At 41.6% G+C, this 18,358-nt stretch overlaps 1 protein-coding gene across 3 annotated transcripts; it reads right to left on the bottom strand.

Annotated features, from left to right (window-relative positions):
- Positions 1–144: 144 nt before the first annotated feature.
- On the bottom strand, positions 145–16,844 carry LOC139915837 (thyroid hormone receptor-associated protein 3). 3 transcript variants are annotated; one of them, XM_071904558.2, is made up of 11 exons: positions 16,724–16,844; positions 11,198–11,342; positions 6,898–7,833; positions 5,656–6,351; positions 5,143–5,315; positions 4,511–4,622; positions 4,120–4,204; positions 3,168–3,349; positions 2,845–3,028; positions 1,897–2,034; positions 145–1,760 (listed from the first exon to the last, which is right to left on the bottom strand). In XM_071904558.2, the coding sequence occupies exons 2-11, from the start codon at positions 11,317–11,319 to the stop codon at positions 1,530–1,532; spliced, it is 2,859 nt and encodes a 952-aa protein (XP_071760659.2). In that variant the 5' UTR covers positions 11,320–11,342; positions 16,724–16,844; the 3' UTR covers positions 145–1,529. The 3 variants fall into 3 exon arrangements, with proteins under 3 accessions (XP_071760659.2, XP_071760660.2, XP_071760661.2); XM_071904559.2 differs by having other exon boundaries at positions 1,907–2,034; XM_071904560.2 differs by lacking the exons at positions 11,198–11,342; positions 16,724–16,844 and adding an exon at positions 9,072–9,144.
- Positions 16,845–18,358: the final 1,514 nt, after the last annotated feature.

Genomic DNA, 18,358 nt, shown 5'->3' with positions numbered 1-18,358 from the left:
CAGTTCAACTGTATGTTCAGCTTCCACTTAGATTTTCCACTTCAGGGATTTGAAACAGACTGGTTGCAAGCTTGCTCCTCTAATAGTCAACCCCAAATTCTTTAATATTCAAGAGAAATTAGAATAAAACACATTCAGCAAACATCAAAGTAAATCATTGTCTCTTTAATTTACAATCTCTAAGAAAAATTCAGTAACAAGACCTATTTAAAAAAAGCAATTTTCCCCTAGCAGGTACATTTTCAACAATTAAATGGGAATCACAATCTGTAGGCCTATACTGTACAATTAACAACAGTGCACCCACAGCAAGGCACAAAAATCGTATAGTGCAACGTTATATGTTTCTATTTTTACAAACTACAAACTAAACAACCGCTAATTTTGACCCTCTTATACCGTAATGTTGACACAGTTGCACACAAAGTACATAATTCATGAAATCATTCTTAGTTGTGACAGGAAAGAAGTTTGCAAACAACAAATAAAACATCACATCAAAATCTTTCGCAACAAGATCAGATTCCCCTTACAAAGTCAAAATCCTGAATGTGTTGTATGCTGTTTGCTAATCATCTGGCCAAGTACAAAAAGTACAATAAATGTCTGAAGAAAAAAAAAAACCTTCCAATTTGCATACTTACAATTACTATTAATATTATACACTGATAAGTAATATCCAAGATCAAGCAGAAAGCTACTGTAACGTATAGAAATCTGTGACAGCAAACCGTTTCGTGAACAATATAATAAATGTTCAGGTAGTTAATAGTGAAAAGAAAGCACATTTACTTTATTTAAACTTACAGTCTATGCTGTCAGCTAGTTGATCTGTTGGGTGTTGCACAATGCAAGACTGCAGAGCATGACCTTTGACCCTTTACAGTTTGGTCCCATTGTTAGATCGGGGTCATTTGTAGGGTGCTGACTTGGCTAAACTCCCGTCAGTGAAATAATGTTATTTATTGTAACATGAACTACTGTCATGATAATCCAGACAAAACATGACACAAAACAACATGCCTTCTGTCAATCTAATGGTGTTTTTTTAATGCAGTATATATTATATTACTACAGTAGTTTATCAGGTAGCCTATTCATAATGAGCACAGGTCTAAGGCACAAATTGACATGATCTACTGCATGTGTGATTTCTCCTTGGTACTTCAAAATAAACACTTTTTTTATCATCCTTATAAGGAAAGTGTAAATGTTACCCAAATGTAGAGAGGATTGAATTTACCATACAAAGCAAAGAGATGGGTTATGAAAAAATTCTTTGAAAAACAGCAATTCACCGTTAGACAGTGCTTCTACTAGATATAAGTTGTACCCTGACGTGGGTAATGGTTGTATCAAGTCAAAGTGAGTACACTGAAATGAAAGCATGGAGTTTTCCGTTTTCATAACAATGTCAGAAAACGTAAAACTTTCTATTTCCCATTTATCCGTCCACTGCGGAGGGATAAAATCACTGGGCCAGATCCCATAACGACACAGAAGACGATCAGGATTCCCACTCTCACTGCTCAAGTATTCTCTGGGCCTCCGTCGGTTTCTCCCTCGTTATGGTCCTGCTCTGTTTCCTCATCCTGTGCGTCACCTTGCTCCCCGTTGACCTGGAACCTCTCGCGGGCCCTGTTGGGGCCGACGTTGGCTTTGCGGATGATGAACCGCGCCCTGCCGCGCGTGAAGCTTCCCCGTCCGCGCCCCCGGTTGTCCAGCCACTTGTTCTCTCCCTCCCCGTCTCTGTCGTCATGCTGGGAGAAAGGCGGAGAAAGGATGCAGAAAATTAGTTTGGGTTATACTTGGAAGGATTACCTTGTGCTAGATTGTACGGAATATGAGCAGCATGTGAGATGTGTGGCAATAAATGAAGAATGGCATCAACCCTACCAAGTAGTACTTTTTGCTCTTGGGAGTGTACTCTGGGTCCCAGTCTTCATTCTTTGGTGGCATGGTCACAGAGCTATTATGTGAGCCGTTTCCCTGATAATTCCCTCTGTTCCAGCACCTTCCTCGAATTCTGAATTGCTGTAATTTGAGGAAAGGACAAGGAATTGAAAAAGACCCTTGAGATGGAGTGGACTAAAGATTACATTCATTGTGAATCATAAATGTTGAAGGTAGCACTCCAAACCAACCTGATGTCACAAAAATATGTGAAATGAACACGACTTGTTAACACAAAATGCCTTCAATGCTAGCGACTGGGGTTCAACTCCCAGTTTGTATGAAGGGAATTCCTACTGTGAGTGAAATTTTCATTTTTACCTCCGCCAAGGAGGTTATGTTTTCGGTGCTGTTTGTTTGTTTGTCTGTTAGCAGGATTACGGAAAAACTACTGGCCCGATTTTCATGAAACTTCGTGGAAGGGTGTAGCATGGGCCAAAGAAGAACCCATTAAATTTTGGAGCGGATCCGGATCCGACTCACGAACAAGCAATAATAGCACGAACCTTGGCGGAGGTCTGTGCTCTCCGAGTGCCCTTCTAGTTAGCTAAAGTTTTTCTTCTTTAGCCACAAGCAAAGCCTTTTCCTAACCTTAGCCAAGTTGGTTTACTTGCCTAACCATCACCTTAACCCAAACCTTAACCAAAGTTGTTTTACTTCTAAACATAACCATTAGCTAACCTTTAGCTGAAAATGCCGTGTCCAATTTGTGTTGTCACAGAATCCAGTTTGTGGTGGAGGAATGCCATTTTCACATAATTTGTGTGCACAGCATGTAAATCTGTTCTCATGTGCTCATTTCACAACTTTTTATGAGATCACATTGCTCCAAACTATGTTCCTCCACAGAGGAGGGTGAACTCCATGAGAAAAACCAGGAGTTGGACTTACAAATCCTCCACGAGGCCTCCCTCTTTCAACAGGTCCACTAGAGTTCCTTGGACCCAATCGGGCCCTGTTAAAGCCTTCCTCTTTGGGGTCTGACTTGTCGTGGGGGAAATCTTCTTCCCTGTGGGATTTACAGGATGAGGAAGAAGAAGACGAACTGGAACGAGAGCGCTTCTTTTTACTTTTCCTAAAAGGAGAAATGATACACACAATACCCCCCCAAACACCCAACAGGTAAGTTTATAGTGTAGGGTAGATGAGCAGCAGTATGCAAAGTAACTGTGGATAGTTTGAAAGAATAAAAAATGCAGGACAGGTGCACATACTTTGACTTCTTGTGGCGTTTGGAGGACTTTTCCACAGATCTCTCTCTACTAGAATCTGGGGAACCTCCTATATCTTTCCCCCCGTCCTGATTATAATCTCTTTCATGGGCAGAGTATTTTTTGCGGCGTTCAATATCCAAACGCAGGTCCATTGAGTCACCCTTCATTTTTTCCCCAACGTCCTGAGCAAATCAAAACAAAACACAGCGTCGTGGACAGACTTTGGGTTAGCAAGGGGATGCTCTCAGTCCGCTCTCAGCCAAGCTGGCCTGTAAACTAAATAAGAGGGGCCAAGGGAGAAGGGAAAACCCTGGTAACAGCCAGTTTAATGGACATGGTGGGAGTTTGGCTGGCATGACTAAAAACAAGCCATTCTGGAATGAGTTTTCCAGTGCACTAAACATATTGAACTACAACAAGCTAGGACCATTCATGCTAATTTGAGTTTACTCATTTTCACGCTGTTTTTTTAGTAATAGTTGCCTTTTTCATTCAGAAACGCTTGAGTGTCTGTTTCCATGCGCATCAATAACTGAAATATTATGAGATTTAATTCAAAACTTAAGCATGTAAATATAAGCACAAGTGCATGTAGTGCTTGCTGTTGGTTATTTCCGTTCCTTATTTTTCAAAGAATACTTACTATGATATTTGCTTAGAGTCCTTTGAACAGCTTGGGCACAGGAGCTTCCATTTCTGACCCCTCACATTATTTGATTCAATAGCCTTGGGCAGGCTTGTACCCACAGTATAACCAATTCACCATACGTGGAGGCGATATATAACACACAACAAACTGAATGTGCCTCATTTTGCATTTGCTTTTCTTAGACTTTATGCATCTCCCTTCGAGGAAAGCCACGGGCTTAAAGAGAATGCAGTCTAAAGGCATCTGGCTCACTCGTTTGCTGTCGTTTTCCAATATACTTCATACTGCAAAATGTTCAGTCACCTTGTAACTGCCATCCTCAGAGCTTTTCATCGCCTCAAAAAGTTGAGAGTGTTTCTTAAAAGCACTTGGTGAAACATCAATTCTCCTACAAGAAAGAAACACATTCAAGACAAGGTAATTTAATGCACATACAGAGGTGTCATAGCACAGGTGCCAAAACAAAACAAAGGAAGATGTGAACAAAATTGAATTGCAAAAACAAAATAGAAAAAAAGACAAAAGGCACAGCAAAAAAAAAACCTGACCTCCATTGAGCATGAACACAAATAAGCCAAGATAGTCTGTTGATTTTCAGGTAGGAGAGGCAATAGAAATACCTGAAAGCTGTTAAAAGAAGAGGTGAAGCCACAGCACACTGAGGGTGAGAGGGTCACTCAATAGGCGACTCTACCTGTGTATCTCTGGACTTTTTCTTGGCTTCATCATTTCCTTCTCTGCAGCTTGTCTTTGGTACATGGCGAATCGCTCGTTTAGAGTCATTGCAGAAGGTGGAAAGTGCTGAGCTATACAGGTAAACAGCAAGAATAAGGCTTTCAATTAAACTGATAACTCAGTCACCTCTCCATCCAACAGTGCTGCTGGTTAGTAGCTTATCAGATACTGAATATTTGCAGTACTGAAAATGAGAATATTTGCAATACTGAAAATGATTTGATTTATTTCCGATGAAGGCCTAGATGGTTACCAATATTATCATGCTTGCATCGATTCATATTGAAAGCCTTTGCTGCTTTGCTTTACATCCCCCTCAAAAAAGCATATCGCTGCTGTTGTGGAAAAAACATGCAGCTGCAATTGTTGTGTTTGGTTTTTGCACTGATTTGAGAATTTACATGGTCTTGCAAGACACTTGGGCCATTGAGAATGTTTAAAAACCAAATATAGTGTAATTCCAAAAATGTGTCGGTGAGAGAATAAGCATTCTTTTCTTCATTCCTGAAAAACGCATGTTATTGTATTAGTTCAATTGAGCTGTGTAAAAAAAACCATGTCTGAAGAGAGCAGGAAAGAGAGAGGGCTCACCTTTAATGTGGTGGACGATGGCGACAATGTGTTGAGCAAAGAGCTCAGAGGGACTCCTCTGTAACTGAGTAGCCTGAACATGCTGAAAGATGGAGCGAAACTCCTGATCCTTTTTTGAGGATTGCACAAGATCCTGAGATAATTGTCGCTCTTCAGCCAAAACATCAGAGGGGCTGAAAATGAGAAAAAAACAAATGAAAATGACAATTCTTTTGGCTTTTGTCTCTTGCCCTTCTTTCTTTTTTGAACAAAATTAGGCCAAGAACAAAGAGCACGTTGTTTCCTAATAAGATAAAACATTCAAATTAGAAAGTGTTTTTTATCCAACTACGTCTCAACTTTTGTGTTATTGTTCTTTGTTCATTCATATAGAAATCAAGTACAACTACACAAAAAAATGACCTAAGCTACAGCTAGATACTTTATGACTGGTGATTTATGACTTCTGGGTTTTCCTCACTGAGGGAAACCCATAGCGAACAGAGGATCAGAAGCCATGTGTATGATGCTCACCTTATCAGGCTATCTCCAAGGAAATCCATTCTGACATTAAATTTTGCTTCTCTTTTCCTTGCGGCCTTGAGAGGCGAGTCCTCTCCCCTGACCATAAACATCTCCCTGTCAGAGTTTCTCCTTGGCGGTGGTGTAGGAGATGGGCTAGAGGCAGATTTCACCCTCCTGGCTTTGCAGCCTCTCTCTGGGGAGAGATCCTCAAGCATTCCTGCTATCTCCCTCTTGGCAAGGGCAGCAGCAATGGCAGCCGCTTTGTCCTGCTTTCGGCTGAGGTATATCTCTTCCGCCATGGCATCAAGGTCATTGTTTTTAGCTACCTGTGGGTAGGCCAAGTTCTCCCACTTGCCAAAGCGCTCTTCAAATAGCTCACGGGCTGAACAAGTAACCTTGCTCTTTGGCTTGGAAGACTCGTCCCCATTGTGCCAGTCTTTGCGAAGTGACTTTGACTGGGGCTTGATTATCATCTCCTCCTCTTCCTCCCCATCACCAGACAGAAAAGGAGAAGCTTTCAAAAAGCTGCTCAAAGACACATCGCCATCAAAGTCCTCTTTGTATTTTCTTGACACTGAGTCACAGATACCCGCAGATGTCTTGCCATTCGCTTTCCCTTTCTCCATATCCACATCATTTGCTTCCATGTTGTTGCTTTTTTCCCAAGCAGATTTTGCTTTCTTATTATTGTGCTCCTCCAAAAACCTGAACAATAGCAAAGACAAAAAGAGCTGTATCTAACTGAGCATGCTACTTAAGAAACAACTTCATGAATCAAACTTAGAGTGAATTCATTATATTACAAGATGTCTCAATGGGGCCTCTACAAATAAGACATTTTGGAAAATAGCAATGAAATATGTCAGGAAAATCTTTGATCTGCAAAAATAAAGACATAATGACATAAGGGATGGCAAAGAAAAGCAGTGCTGATTGGCAAAGCAAATATGACTTTTCATCTCACTAAATCTTATTTTAGTTTGTTATGACTACCGTCATTTCCCCAAAGGGTGTAGAGCCAAGGAAAAATACCAGGGGCAAATTATTGTGTGGTGTATAAAAAAAAATCAGAGGAACGAGGGAACACTGACTTCTGAAAGCAAATAAAAGTCCCCCAGACCAATGCATGTGAAAGCAATTAAGAGCTAAATAAAGTTTTATTTCATAATGTGAAATCTACACTTATAAACCCTTCCGTTTGCTAAAAGTGTTGGAATTTAGACTAAGAAAGAAGAGCAAAATCAGGCTTACTTTTTGAAGGCAATGGAGATTGCTGCTTTATCTCCATCCAGGTTGTCATCTTTGGAGAAGAAGTCAAAACTGGAAAACATAGTTGTGGGGCTTTCCTGCAAGGGGCTTTTGGTAGAAGATGAGCTACCCACCATCTGCCACGAGGGGGCACCATTGCTGGTGTCATTGGTGCTTTTACGGGAGGGACTAGACTGGTTAGTAGTTTGGGTGATCTGACCATCAATAACAGCTGAGCATGCCTGAGTGCCGTCCCTCTTGGGACTGCTGCTGTAGTCTGTTAGACCCTGCCAGTTCCCTCCAGTCTTTCCACCAGCTGATCCTTCTTTGACGCCTCCTGCCGACACACCGGCAAGCTCCTCCGGCTCCCCATCTCCTCCTCCTCCTCCTCCCCTCTGGACATCCTTGGAGGCCGAGTGCTCCTCTTTCACATCCTTGGAGTTCTGTTTAGCAAGCCCCAAGGCTGACCTGCATTTTGGAGAGGAGGAGTGCGAGGACGAGGAAGACTGCTGAGAGTGTCTGGATATGGGTGAAGAGGACCGGTCAGAATGGTGAGAGTGACTGTGAGGGCGAGGGCTCCCAGAGCGTTTCTTGGGGCTGTGTGAGCGTCCTCGTGAATGGTTTTGCTGCTGCTGCTGCTGCTGCTGCTGCTGCTGCTGCTGCTGCTGCTGATGATGATAATGATGTTGTTGCTGTTGTTGAGGGTGCTGTCTGTAGTTCTTCCAGTTGGGACGGAAGTTGTTGTTGTAGCCACCACCTCCACCACGCTGGTAGCGTCCACGTGGGAAGTAGCCCCGCCCACGGCCCCTGAAGTAGTAGGGCCTCCGGAAGCCGCGGTGGTAGCCCCGGAACTCACGGTTGTTCTGGTATCCCCTCGGATATTTCTTCTCCCGGTTATGAGACGGAGAATGAGATCTTGACCGTGACCGAGACCTAGAGCTGTTAAAGAAAGTAAGGGGAGAGAGAAAGCACAGGATGAACTGGCAGTGCCCCTTAGTTTTTAACACAGTTCTGATTCATCCTATACCCATATCATGAAATCTTTTACATTTGCTGTTCTAAACACAGGCAGGTCTGTTCCAGGAAAAATCCTCTGGTGCAAAGGAATGATGCATTTCATGTTTCCAGCAGCAGCAACAGGAGTTTGTTTGGAATAAATAGAAGCAGAGCTGGGTAGTTAGCATGAGCAGCGATAGCCACCATGGCTGAACAGACAAAGAAAAGAGCGCCACCTACAGAAACTCAAACTTCATCAACAGAAAATCCAAGGAAAAAGGCGCTGGACACACTGTTTGATTGACAGGTGCTCTATGGGAAGTGCAGTGCAGAAACACCACAGCAGTGAGCGCTTAACACCAAAGATGCTGCCAAAATCAAAAACACAGATTCTGCGGATTACCACTTTAAACCAATCTATTTGTTTTCTTTCAACAAGTCACAACCAACTCAAGCGAAGCTGTGGCCTAACAGCTGGTAAGGAAATACCACAATACCGTAAAACACAGAAATGCAGTTGCATACAACAAATACTGTATATCAGGTGGAATTAGTAAAACACATGTTCATGTTTAACTTCCATGTTAAGAGGAGCCCACAAAGGAGCACTGGTGAAAAACAGACATTTCACAACAGGAGTCAGCTCTGAACAAGGCTGTGAGGTCAATCCAGTCCACACGGTGGCTCTAGTGCTCCTCTGATAAAACTCCATGTACTCAAGCCTGAACCTTGAACGAGTCTCCAGAGTCTAAACGTGATATATTCTGTTTTAATCAACGCACATGCTCCCTTTGACAATAGTGTCACCATATTTCATGACAAAACTCACAACAAACTAGCCACATGTATCTTTGGAATTATGAATGTGACAAATCTAGGCCAGACATCAAACTAGTTAGGTTGTATGACTTATTTTTCCAGTCTCTAAAACAGTCAGTAAGTAAGAACTGCTCAGTTGGTTACCCATTAAAAAAAAATCGATGCATATAAAGACCAATATTACCGAAAAATCGGAAAAGGACTTTAAGAAAATCTGATGAAATTGCACTACTTACAGAAGTATACAAAGTCTATATTACAGCTACATAACACACCATTTGACAGAGCAAACCAGTGACACACTGCAAGCAAAGGCATTCTAAAACCTTAAAAACATGCTGAAAAAAACACACACGACTCACCTAGTGCGTTTTTTCATTGGAATACAGAGTGTTTAAAGAAGGCAGCGCATCGAGCAGCACTGCACACTCACTGTGCAAGCTTCAGACTCTGCATCTCTTATGGCCAGCCCCGGTGGAGAGCCGAGTCACATGGCCCATATGGGAAAAAATTTTCTACTCGAATCCTTTGACTCTACGCTTGCCAATTACACAGGCAGGCCAGCCAGTTTAGAAACCTTGGCTAAAAAAGGGCAAGACACACTGAATTACTACGACTGCCTCTACAGACTACTGCTAAATTCATATTGAGTGGTTCCTCTAAAAAAAAAATCCTGTTATGTCCTCCTCAAACACACAAGCAGTTTCAGTAAAGAGCGCTGCCAAATTAATTATCCCACAATATTTCGCTGAACTGGCATCTTAATGTGTTTTCAGCTTTCAGCAAGACCCGCTAAAGTGTATCTCTTATTGCCCAAGTCATTGTGATGTTGAGAGAGGAAGTAAGCTGAATGTTTTGAAAATCACTGATCCAGACACAGTTCTACTCCCATGGCTTATTAAAGTCCTGTGTGAGGTGAGAGTGGTAAGAGCAACACAGGAAGTCAAGAAATATCTCCACTTCTGAGCTCCCCTGTTTTTCTCTGTTTTCCACTATCAGACCTATCAAAATGTTGCGGTGAGAGGTGTTTGATCAGTGTCTGGGATGCTCTGCCCAGGAGATAGAAACAAAGAAATGATTTTGTGTGTGTGTTTCTGTGTCTGTGTGTCTCTGTGTGTATATGTGCATGCAGTGTTTATGCGTATCTGTGTGCATTCATGCTTGCATGTGTGTGACAGTGTGACCACACGCACATGCGCACATGTACAAGGCGAGTTCAAGAAGCATAACCTAGGTTCCATCCAAGTCTCTTCTTCATGCTGGTCTTAAATACGTGCCGTGCCACTGCCAGGAAATGAGTTGCCATGCCACTTTACTGCCGTGCCAGTCTTTCTGCCAGCAACAGCAGTGGCATCACACTGAAACCACACTTTGCCTTCCAAATGCACAACATCATAGCCAGCGGATGACCTTACAGCCGAGGAATTTCCATTTGGGCAACACAACAAACAACAAATGCAGTGGCTTGAGAGAATATTTCCATATGTCGCTGAGGTATGCTAATACAGCATGTTCATGATGTAAAGAATTTGTGTTTTTCCAATGCGATACAAACTATTAGAGGACCTCACAGTCGCATAAAGCTTGCAGTAGCCAATAGCGAGCATTCAATCTTAAGTGAAGCAAATGCACTAACACCTGCTGAACTTTCTCTCTCAAACATCAATTTCCTCTGGATAAAGTGCTCCAGAGTTTGGGTTAGGCCCAAATCCATTAGCATGCTGCACCAGCCCTGTCAGTTGATATGAGAACCAAACTCATAAAGCGCAGGAAAGACACGGCTCTGGAGTAGGAAATCAACAGATTTGTGGCTCACAATAACCCCCTTATCCTTAAGCCCATGTTATACAATCAAAGTCCAAACTGAAAATTGAACTGATTGTTGACACATTTCCAGAGTGTTACAAGTAAGCTCCATTTTTTACACAACAAACTAAGATAACATAAAACATAAGGAAGACAACATAGATTAACAGTTAACCCTCCCATTACACAACTTCAGATTTACTAGACAGAAACTGAGTGGAGCAAGGCGTATGGATGAAATAACAAAGGAGAACTTCTATGCCCGCAGCACCTCCTGCTAGTTTCCCTTTTCTTCATGGTAACAAGCTTTGCTGGGTCAAAGGCATTTACACTTTAAGCTTCAGGTGGGTCAAAGCCATTCTTCATCTAGATGTATAACACCTGTTAAGACTCACTTAGCAATCCTGACCTTGTTTCAGTTTGGCAGGCATGGCAACGCAATTCACCAATTCGTGCTTTCCATACACAAGGGCTCAGGACAAAAATATCAATGCTTGAATAGGGGAAACTGCCACTAATCAAGGGAAATACTGTTTGTTTCACAATCATATTAGGCTTGGTGACTTTCCATTAACATATACTTTAGGGCATAACTACAAAAGGAAACTTTTTTAAACTAAATTAAGACTATAAAACACCCGTAGACTCAAGACACATGACTAGTTCAGAAAATGGAATCTACCTGTAGCGATGCTTCCTGGACCGGGATCTGGAGCGACTTCTGGAGCGAGAGGTGGAGCGGGATCTTGACCGGGACCTTGACCGGGACCGAGACTTGGAGGCTGATCTTGTGGATTTGGACATCACTGCAGCCAGCCCACCTCAAACTGTCAGACAAAGAGTTGCACGTCAGGGTTAGGGTTGTAGACTGAGTATTTCGAGGAACAGTTCACTGGGAACAGTACGCAAGAAACAGTACACATGAACAGTAAATGGCTAGTCGATCACCTTTACAGAGCAAGAAGAGAAGGCGTCCGATTGAATATTTACCATCAGTGCAGAGGAAGAAGAAATTTAAGATAAGGAGACCTGAGAGTCAAAAATCCATGAAATCAAAACATCCGATTGAGATGAAGCCTTCAAGAGGCACTTCAGTAGTAAAGAAACCGGACACCAGTCAGAACGGACGAGAGCAATCTGTCATTATACTGCAGCTGCATCCTTATTCAGTCGCTGATCATTTGCATAGAAGGCAGTCTCACTTCAGTCATGATCTGACCTAACATTTGAGCCAACTATAGCATGCAAAGTAGTATTCAAAAATACACTTACCAGTAAGTGTACTATTTTTTGTTAATGTTTTTTTTAATTCAGGCCATTGCTTGAAAATATATCAATCACCTTAAATACTACTAGCCTATAACCTTGCCACTGATTATTGTGCTATCCAAGAAACTGGTAATGAATTTTCACCTTGGAAAAAAAGACCGGGATGTTCAATGCTATCTCTCTTATTTACGAGTCAAAGGTACATCACTTGATTTCTTAGAATGATTGGCGCATACATGAAGAAAAGGTTTCCTGAAGTCTCACTATTTATCCACATTTTGCATTTAGTTGCAATTTTATAATTCTGACACACAACCTCCATGAATGTGAGAACCAGAGAAAGTGAAAGATAAGAGATATGAAGATAAGAGCTATATCACTGAGGAAGTAATGAGAGAGCTGATTATGTTTTATGTTTGCAAAATTGAAAACAGTCTTCAGCTTGATGGAAAACCACATTAAACAAAGTTACAAGAGATGGAGATTTAAGACTGAATAAAGACCCGGTGCTACTATTAAATGATTTTGCTAATCTTTTAAAAATCTGCTGAAAAAACTGATGATTGTTTGAGTGCCAAAACATCGAATGTTAAAAAAATAAACCCTATTTTTCCATCTGAAGAACCTTTTTCTTTCTTTCTTTTTTTGTCAGTGTATAGGCTGGTTTTCATTTGCCTTGTCATTATGATTAAATGCACAGGAAACTCTATATATCTTATACTCACTCTTCTCCAGGCCAGATTATGAGCTTTGAACTGACTATAGTCCAGAGATAAATGCTAGAAGTCAGTCAATATTATCCTACTGGATAAATGACAAAATAGTTAATTTCCTCTACGGATACCTCACCATTACAACATTTGCTCACGGTTAATGATCTGCTTTGGGCTTTTTGCACTAACATTCACTGTGGCGAAGAAGGAAGAAGATCCGTCTCTGGATTGCATGATCAGTGGATACAGATCTCAAACAACTCACTTTTTTTCATCAAAGGATGTTAGAGTTGACTGCTCAAGGGCTTCACTTGTTAAATATTAATTTAACTGCAGATAAAGCATCTAGTCCTTTCCGGTGTCCACAAGGCATTCTCTGTGACATGCGATCCTCACAGTACAGTAAATGCCAGGGATCAAATAATTGATCCTTCATTTCAAGAGGCTTCTTCAGGGGCTTTGGAAGGAGGAAATTGCCGACTAATACATGACAGGGATTTCAGGAACAGTGCACGCTAGCACATGGTGGTCCCAGTGTGTATCCTTGCTACTATTTTGGAGAGTATTGAAATGGATCTGTCTTCCCCCGCCTCCTCCTTGTGCTCTATGAACTTCCCACTCTCCTCATTCCAGGCAGCGTGTTGTTTTTGGCTTTCAGAGTATAATTTCCTGAAGGCCTCTGCCTAAAGAGACACACAATTTTGCTTGCAGTGCACATTTTAAGAATGGCATTCAGATGTGCCCATTTCCAGCATGTAGCAAAACAGTAAATTAAATAAACCCTGACATTACGACAACTTTTTCAGCTTTTCTTTATACACCAGAAGGACGTGGTCTTGTAGGCAATTCTCGAACAAAAAAAGAAATTCTAATGAATGACTGAATTTGTTAAAGCTGTAATAAAATGCCTATACCAAAACCAGCACATCTGTGTTTCAGTCAGTTTCATAGGGCTGAAAATACTTTCTTAGAAACTCCTGAAAGATTGTCAGCAGAAACTGCATACAAAACACAATTATGCAAAGCTGGGGTTGATAGTGTTACTATTTTTTTTATTGCTTTATTAACTCACAGAGTCTTATTTAGCGAAGGAATGCTCTACCTGAGAGTGTGAATTGTTTATTTTAGTGAGAAATTGAAAAGGATAAGCAGTGCACAATACATTCCCTGCCTCCTGTAACCTAAATCTAATAACCAATAAGTGCTGGTAGAGGGGAATGGAGGGATCTGTTTCAATAGCCTCAGTCTGAAACTCGATTGATAACCAGCTGCAGCTGTTTGCGTCACAGCGTGTGGTCTGCAGCCTAATCACTGACATTTTAGTTTCTCAAAAAGGCTGCGGCTTGTTCTTTAATCGTTCACTCCTGGATTGGCACACACAAATGCAGTTACTCACACACACACACAAACACAGACACATTTGTCTTACTATACTAACCCGAACCTTAACCCTCACCACTACATGTCAAACCTTAACCCTAAACTTAATCTTCATCTTAACCATAAACCCAAATCCTAACTTGAATTTAAACCCTTAGCCTAACCTAATCCTACACTAGCGCCTTGAAGAAATGAGAACTGGCCAAGATGAACTCACTTCACAAAAATATCCTCACTCTGCAGATCTAAAATGCAAACTGGTCCTCACAAGGATAGAAGTACAAGAGCACACACACACACACACACACACACACAATATAGAGGCCCCTGGGAGCAGAAAGCGACAGCTGTACAATCCTCATCACCTGTTTATTTCATGTAACGGCAAAAGTAGCTGTGATCAACAATGGCCGGGCAACTCGATATAGCTCAAAGAGTATAAGCAGAAACACTCCACTCAATCAACTGCCCTATCATTAAGACCGGGATGCCACAGTGGCAGCTGGAATCACATTTGCCATCTATATGTATCCCTGAGACAACACCCCCCCTCGGAAAAGCCACAGCAACTGTCATTGGCACGGCCTTTGGTTATTGAAATGTGGGCATCGCTGTCAGTTTTCCCTCAAGACGCTCCACATACCCTGGCGGTTCATGGATGGCAAAGCCACTGAGAGTGCTGTTTAAGATAAGATAAACTCTATGACTTCCTCCTTGGGTTATTAAATGAAACACAGCTGCTTCTAGCCAGCCTGCTTCACTGACAGTTATGTCCGAATGTTTATTTTATTAGTTGGCTTCTGTTTGTCTTCAGGGAACTTTGTCATCCTACAGCTTCACTAATTGCAAGAAAGAAAAAAAAAACATTGGCCGACTTCACCAAGAGCTTTTCTGCAACATTACCCATCGCTAATCACGTACAATGACAGATGAGAAAACCATTCAAGTCGTCATCAAACTTGAATGGTTGACTACAGGCTTAATGACAACATGATCCCAGCAGCAACTAACTTTTTGCTAACAGTGCCACTCTATTCTGAGCAGGGTAATCCTTTGGGATCCAAGCCTGTGGAAGGATCCACGCTTTTTGAAACTATAGGGTTTCTGCATGGTATTCAAGGCTACTTTTGTCTGGAAAATGGCATACGGTAGAGCGTCACTGGAGCATCCTCAGACTGACGTGCTTCTCAGCTTTCTGTCAACACTGCGTCCGTGGGGCTCGGCTGCTATCAAGAGGGAACTCATCAGCTAAAAGGTCCTCTCTATTTTGGTCAGATGTGAACAGACCGGCAAATGGCAAGCTATAGTTCTGTTTTTCCACAATGTGTACAATGGTTGTTTGTGTTTCCTGGCACCACGCCTTAACTTCTCTACGTAAAATCAAGGGCACAACTGGTATTTCTCTTGTTGATTATGAGAGACATGAAGCAAATCCAGAATGCTTTCACCAATCCTGTGGAGGCACCAGCTGACGTTAGCAAGAGTTATTTCACTCAGAGAGAGAGGGAGAGAGTGTGATAGATTGAGATGGCAATATTGACCTTTTATGTGGACTTTGCCATTTTCATCATTTTATAATCTGAAAAGAAATGGCACAAAAAGAGTCAGTAGAGGAAACTGGAGGAAAGGAACTGTGGTGATCAAGTCAACTAAAGGACACACACATAGCAAGTTGCTTCAACATGCCCCTTCGCTTTGACTCATGATCACCAAAATAGACGAAAAAAAGAAAAAGAAAAAGAAAAGAAAAATGAATGTCTTGTGATGCCACTACAGTATGTGCCAGCACACTCCCTTGACTGTGGCCACACCTAATCAATTAGCTGTGTGTACTTTTGGGCAGCAGGTGTTTGTTAAAGAGGATCGACCTCAACCAGGATCCTGGATTCCAACAGGATGAGGCATGGTGATGTTCTCACACTGTTTCACTTCAAGGACCCAAAAAATATACTCACATTAGACCACAAACCCCCATTTGATAAGACTGTGTTCCAAGGAAACCACATCTAAAAGCCCCCATTTATTGTTAGATATGGCTTGGTACAGGATTATAGCTGTAGGTGGAGGGATAGCGGAGTGAAAACTACAATCACAACAGTCATTCTCTCACTGGGCTAACTTCAAAAATCAGCAATATTAGGTGATTCTCGAGGATCCTTGGTGGTGCCACTTTGGAAACCCTTGTTGTACACTATTCAAGATGTAACTCTTGACTGGCATTTATAGGCTATGCATCAATGGCATTATTGCTGAGCTTCCAGTAAATAATCCAATTCTTATTTCACAGATATTTTCACTAAACCCGTTCAAATGACATCAGTCAGAAGCACCCCATGCCAGATGTAAGCACACATCCAAGCCATAACCTGCCGCAACAGATGTTCAGTACTAGATGGGATAGGCAGTGTATCCCTCTGAAAGTCCCTCATTATCCCCCCCAAAAAAAAAAAAAAATCACAACAGGGAAACAGAACCAGCTGCTCACTCTTAAGATGTTTGTCTCTATGAAAGACAGTTTGGTGACGACTTTTGGTCAAATAATTCATCAAACGGACCAAATATTATTATTTTGGCAGTCATCAATAGTTGTTCCACTCGTCCCCAGAAATGTAGTTCGGGTTTTGAAGTTTTGGTGGCAAATGATATTAGATGCAGCCATATCTTAAGGTTTAGTGAACTGACGCCCCTGGGATCCCTAGTGCTGCTCAGCTTCCCTCGACTGACCTGCCGCAAGCTTCGTTTATCCTACTGTGTTACTCCCTCTGAAATACAGTATATTCTTTCTTTTTCGAGCAAATGATACGCTATTCATTATTCCAAAAAAAGCAAAAATTATTGCGACCTACCTGTCGGCGTTGACGTTCAGTAATGACGAGTTGCATTCACGCGCACAGTGAGAGAATTATAGTAGGAATGACTTGAAGAGAGTTTCTCCCTGGTGTACAATGCCGTGTTGTGTCCCGCTGATGGCGAGTGTGTGTCGGCTGGAGCCTTCAGTCGGGGGGTGTGACTGCTGGCTGCAGGCTCCAGCTTCATATTTCCTTCCTCCTTCACCACTGTCTGTCAAAACACGTTTCGATAGGCTGTGCGGCGCTGAGCGGGACAGCCGTTTAGCGCCACTCCCTCTCCAGTTCTACAGGATTCTTGTATTGTTAGTCAGCTGTATGATTCTTATATTATTAGTCAGCCCGCCGCCCAATTATAACACGTTGGTATATAGGCTACTGTAGCCTAATGATAATACCTGTCGAAAAAAATATAATGTCCCTGTAATATTCCTCTAGTGGCTTAAAGTGTGTCTGTGGTGAGTTTTGTAGCCTACTTTTTATCTCCTATATTGTCTGTAGGCTAATATATTTTTACCCATAGTAGTTCATCTGAGTATCAAACCTAACATGACATTTGTATCCTATCCCTCTAAAATGTATTATAGCATCATTACAGTTCTCTTTCATAAAGTGTTAAGGATTAAAGGAGCATTAAGGAGACAAGCTGTACCTATTTAATGCCTATTCAAAGATCCAGGTTATTACAGCTGAAATGTAGGCTACTATGGCAATTGTCTTGAAACAACTAATAACTTTAAAGGGCCATTTCACCCATAATCCCTCTTAAATCTATTTTGTCCCAACCTTCAGTCCATCTATATAAGTTTTTAGTATGGTTTTAGTACATTGAAAAATAAGTTATAATAACTGTGATTTGACTTCCCCAAAAAAGGCTATTCACTGTAGTGAGAAACAGGGTTAGAGCAATATATGGGTTTACCCAATATATGGGGTTGATATTGGCCTTTTATTAAATATCAGATATCAGCTGACATCCATGGTCGATATGATGGAGGTTCCTTCCTGACCACAGTGACATAAAAGTCTTTAAAACCTGCTACAAAGCTTTATTTTCTTTGCACATTTTATTTATCCATGCAATTGTTCAGTAATGTTTTTGTAAATTAATTCTTCATTTACAGATAGCAATGGATCCCACAGTTTCCCCTACCAATACTGTAGGTGGGATGGTTCACCCTGCATTAAAGAGCTGCTAACCCACTTAAAAGAATTTCATTAGTCTGGGTTTCAAGTGTCCAATGGTCTAAATGCTGTTTCAGAGGCTTTTCCACCCTCCCAAGAATAAGGTTCTGGGGAAAACACTGAATACTTGTAAGTTTTTGGCATGAAACTGGTCGAAATTAAAGATACTGAATATCGGCACAAAATATTGGTGATTTCGAAAACGCATGTCGGTAGAGCCCTGGTAAAAAAGTAATTTACAAGTTGAAAAGGAAATGTTGACAGCAGTGTCCCTCACTGAGGCCTCATCATTTCACTGAGCTGTATTTTATAGAGCAGGGAAGACCAGATGTCATTGTACGGAAGACAAATTCAAAAACCTTAACTCGCAGTAAGTCAAATCAAATGAAGCAAGACTTTGTGGAAGACTGTTTCCAGTTGGGGGATATATGTGAGGTTATATGTGCATAA

This window comes from Centroberyx gerrardi, unplaced genomic scaffold (assembly GCF_048128805.1).
Source record: "Centroberyx gerrardi isolate f3 unplaced genomic scaffold, fCenGer3.hap1.cur.20231027 Scaffold_138, whole genome shotgun sequence".
NCBI classification, from domain to species: domain Eukaryota; kingdom Metazoa; phylum Chordata; class Actinopteri; order Beryciformes; family Berycidae; genus Centroberyx; species Centroberyx gerrardi.
Note: the sequence above shows the minus strand (reverse complement) of the source record. Positions and strands in the feature narration are given on the sequence as shown.

What these genes read in the sequence shown, in the direction of transcription:
- LOC139915837 (XM_071904558.2), bottom strand. Translation starts at nt 11,319, where the DNA reads ATGTCCAAATCCACAAGATCAGCCTCCAAGTCTCGGTCCCGGTCAAGG. An exon ending in ATCTCCATTGCCTTCAAAAA is followed by an intron (nt 6,352 to 6,897) that starts GTAAGCCTGATT and finishes GCTATTGTTCAG; the next exon opens with GTTTTTGGAGGAGCACAATA. An exon ending in AAAAGTCCAGAGATACACAG is followed by an intron (nt 4,205 to 4,510) that starts GTAGAGTCGCCT and finishes TCTTTCTTGTAG; the next exon opens with GAGAATTGATGTTTCACCAA.